The sequence below is a fragment of the Salmo salar genome, chromosome ssa17 (assembly GCF_905237065.1).
Source record: "Salmo salar chromosome ssa17, Ssal_v3.1, whole genome shotgun sequence".
NCBI lineage: Eukaryota > Metazoa > Chordata > Actinopteri > Salmoniformes > Salmonidae > Salmo > Salmo salar.
This window is the reverse complement of record NC_059458.1, coordinates 86,643,497-86,646,637: the sequence shown is the minus strand read 5'-3', so window position 1 is coordinate 86,646,637 and position 3,141 is coordinate 86,643,497. Positions and strand designations below refer to the sequence as shown.

At 48.2% G+C, this 3,141-nt stretch overlaps 1 protein-coding gene across 2 annotated transcripts in view; it reads right to left on the bottom strand.

Annotated features, from left to right (window-relative positions):
• Positions 1-1,641: 1,641 nt before the first annotated feature.
• The window catches only part of LOC106609832 (stimulated by retinoic acid gene 8 protein homolog), a 70,832-nt gene continuing 69,332 nt past the window's right edge, over positions 1,642-3,141 (bottom strand). For both annotated transcript variants that reach the window (XM_045700325.1, XM_045700326.1), the window contains 2 exons: positions 2,974-3,085; positions 1,642-1,835 (listed from right to left, as the gene is read on the bottom strand). In XM_045700325.1, the coding sequence (XP_045556281.1) occupies positions 1,755-1,835; positions 2,974-3,085 (193 nt within the window). In that variant the 3' untranslated portion in view covers positions 1,642-1,754. The remainder of the gene's footprint in view (positions 1,836-2,973; positions 3,086-3,141) is intronic.

Here is a 3,141-nt window from a genome sequence, read left to right as displayed (position 1 = left end):
ACAGACAGACAGACAGACAGACAGACAGACAGACAGACAGACAGACAGACAGACAGACAGACAGACAGACAGACAACCATGGACATCATCAGGCAGTGTGAGGTGGAGACTGGGGCTTTGAGGCACAGCTGGGGATATCTGATCTGCTCTATAAGGCAGAATAAGAGGGAACCAAGCCTGGGGCTGGAGACAGCTGGGGACTAGTCTCACTATAAGGCAGAAGAGAGGAGAGACAAGCCTGGGGCTGGGGACAGCTAAAGCTAGTCTGCTCACTATAAGGCAGAAGAGAGGACAAGCCTGGGGCTTTAGGCACAAGCTGAGGACTGGCTCTCACTATAAGGCAGAAGAGAGGAGAAAGAGGAACAAGCCTGGGGCTGCAGAGACAGCTGGGGACAGGTCTCACTACAAGGCAGAAGAGAGGAACAAGCCTGGGGCTGAGGCGACAGCTGGGGACTGGTCTCACTATAAGGTAGAAGAGAGGGACTAGAAGCCTGGGGGCTGGGGACAGCTGGGGACTGGTCTCCTCACTATAAGGTAGAAGAGAGGGACCAAGCTGGGGCTGGGGACAGCTGGGGACTGGTCTCATCTATAAGGCAGAAGAGGGGACAAGCCTGGGGCTGGGGGAGCAGCTGGGGACTGGTCTCCCTCACTATAAGGTAGAAGAGAGGGACCAAGCCTGGGGCTGGGGACAGCTGCTGGGGACTGGTCTCACTATAAAGGTAGAAGAGAGGGGACAAGCCTGGGGCTGGGGACAGCTGGGGACCGGTCTCCTCACTATAAGCTGTAGAAGAGAGGGGACAGCCTTTCGGGGCTGGAGACAGCCAGAGCCAGCCAGCCGCGCCAGCCAGCCAGCCAGCCAGACAGACAGACAAACACTGCCACACGTGATCTGTATTTCTAGAATGTAACCAGTGACCGTGAAACTCAGAAGCCTGTAGATACAGCGGTTCCAAAACGTGAACGGTGGGAAAACCATTGGAACCATTTCCCTGTTTGACCGCTAGGTTTTATGGGAGAGTAATATTGCAGAGCGGCCTCAAAAGGCCACACTACAATCCTTCAGATTCAAAGGTGCAGTCCTTTTCCCCACGATCGAAGGGCCACTCTGGTTGCATTTTAAGATTTTAAATCATGTTCATTTACATTTTTAAGGTTAACCACATTACAAGATATAAAGATACAAAGGCGATATATTTAAAAAAAATATATGTTTTATTTTTTTACATTTTATAAATTCTTCCACGTCCCAACCACCCCCTCTCTATCACACTCTGAGGCTGAGGGTTTTAATACACAGAGAAAGACTGTCTGGACAAAATGCTGATTCTGAACGGTTTAAAAGGCTGAACAATGATACACATCAAATAGAAACTGCTGAATGATTCGCCTCATCATCACATCGACATATAAAACTGAACAGGAATGTACAGAGTATAAAACATGTCTATAATAATAATAAACGGTAGAAAAGCCCGGAACAATAATTGTATTTTTTAAAAGCTGAACATTTATAAAACAAATCACAAATAGTGATCATTTAACAAGTAATAATAAGTAACACAATGTGTCTTTCATTTCACCAGGAACAAACACAACAAATAGGTGCTGACATGACAGGAAGTTGGGGTTTTAATGGCGGGGAGAACAGGCTCGTTGGTATTGGCTGGAGCTGAATCAGTGGGACGGTGTTAAATACATTGGTTTCCACGGTTTCCAGGTGTTTGATGTCATTCCGGACAGCAGCCTCCTGTGGATCACATGTCCTCACTGTCGAAGGACTCTGAACACTGGAGAAAGATCTCCTCATAGTCCCTCACAGCAGACAGACACAGGTCCTATATGGAGAGAGAAGAACCTGTTATCTGGTGGACAGACAGACAGACAGACAGACAGACAAGGCAGACAGACAAACAGACAGACAGACAGGCAGGCAGACAGACAGAGACATACCTGGTTATGTCCTGGTTCCTACCTGGTTATGTTCTGGTTCCTACCATACCTGGTTATGTCCTGGTTCCTACCTGGTTATGTTCTGGTTCCTACCGGTTATGCTCCTGGTTCCTACCTGGTTATGTCCTGGTTCCTACCTGGTTAGTGTCCTGGTTTCTACCTGGTTATGTCCTGGTTCCTACCTGGTTATGTCCTGGTTCCTACCTGGTTATGTTCTGGTTCCTACCTGGTTATGTCCTGGTTCCTACCTGGTTATGTCCTGGTTCCTACCTGGTTGTGTCCTGGTTCCTACCTACGTTATGTCCTGGTTCCTACCTGGTTATGTCCTGGTTCCTACCATACCTGGTTATGTTCTGGATCCTACCTGGTTATGTTCTGGTTCCTACCTGGTTATGTCCTGGTTCCTACCTGGTTATGTCCTGGTTCCTACCTGGTTATGTCCTGGTTCCTACCTGGTTATGTTCTGGTTCCTACCTGGTTATGTCCTGGTTCCTACCATTCCTGGTTATGTTCTGGTTCCTACCTGGTTATGTCCTGGTTTTCTACCAATACCTGGTTATGTCCTGGTTTCTACCATACCTGGTTGTGTCCTGGTTTCTACCTGGTTATGTCCTGGTTCCTACCTGGTTATGTTCTGGTTCCTACCTGGTTATGTCCTGGTTCCTACCTGGTTATGTCCTGGTTCCTACCTGGTTATGTCCTGGTTCCTACCATACCTGGTTATGTTCTGGTTCCTACCATAACTGGTTATGTTCTGTGTCCTACCTGGTTATGTCCTGGTTCCTACCATACCTGGTTATGTCCTGGATCCTACCTGGTTATGTCCTGGTTCCTACCTGGTTATGTCCTGGTTTCTACCATACCTGGTTATGTCCTGGTTTCTACCATACCTGGTTATGTCCTGGTTCCTACCTGGTTATGTCCTGGTTCCTACCTGGTTGTGTCCTGGATCCTACCTGGTTATGTCCTGGTTCCTACCTGGTTATGTTCTGGTTCCTACCTGGTTAGTGTCCTGGTTCCTACCTGGTTATGTCCTGGTTTCTCCACCATCTGAGTCTTGACGAAACACATGATGTCCTTATAGATCTCCCGGAGCTTCTCAAAGTCCCCACACTGAGGAGGGGCCAGGACAGGACTGGAGACACACAGAGAGAAGTGGTTGGTAATGAATCAACAGCAGGTAGCAACCAT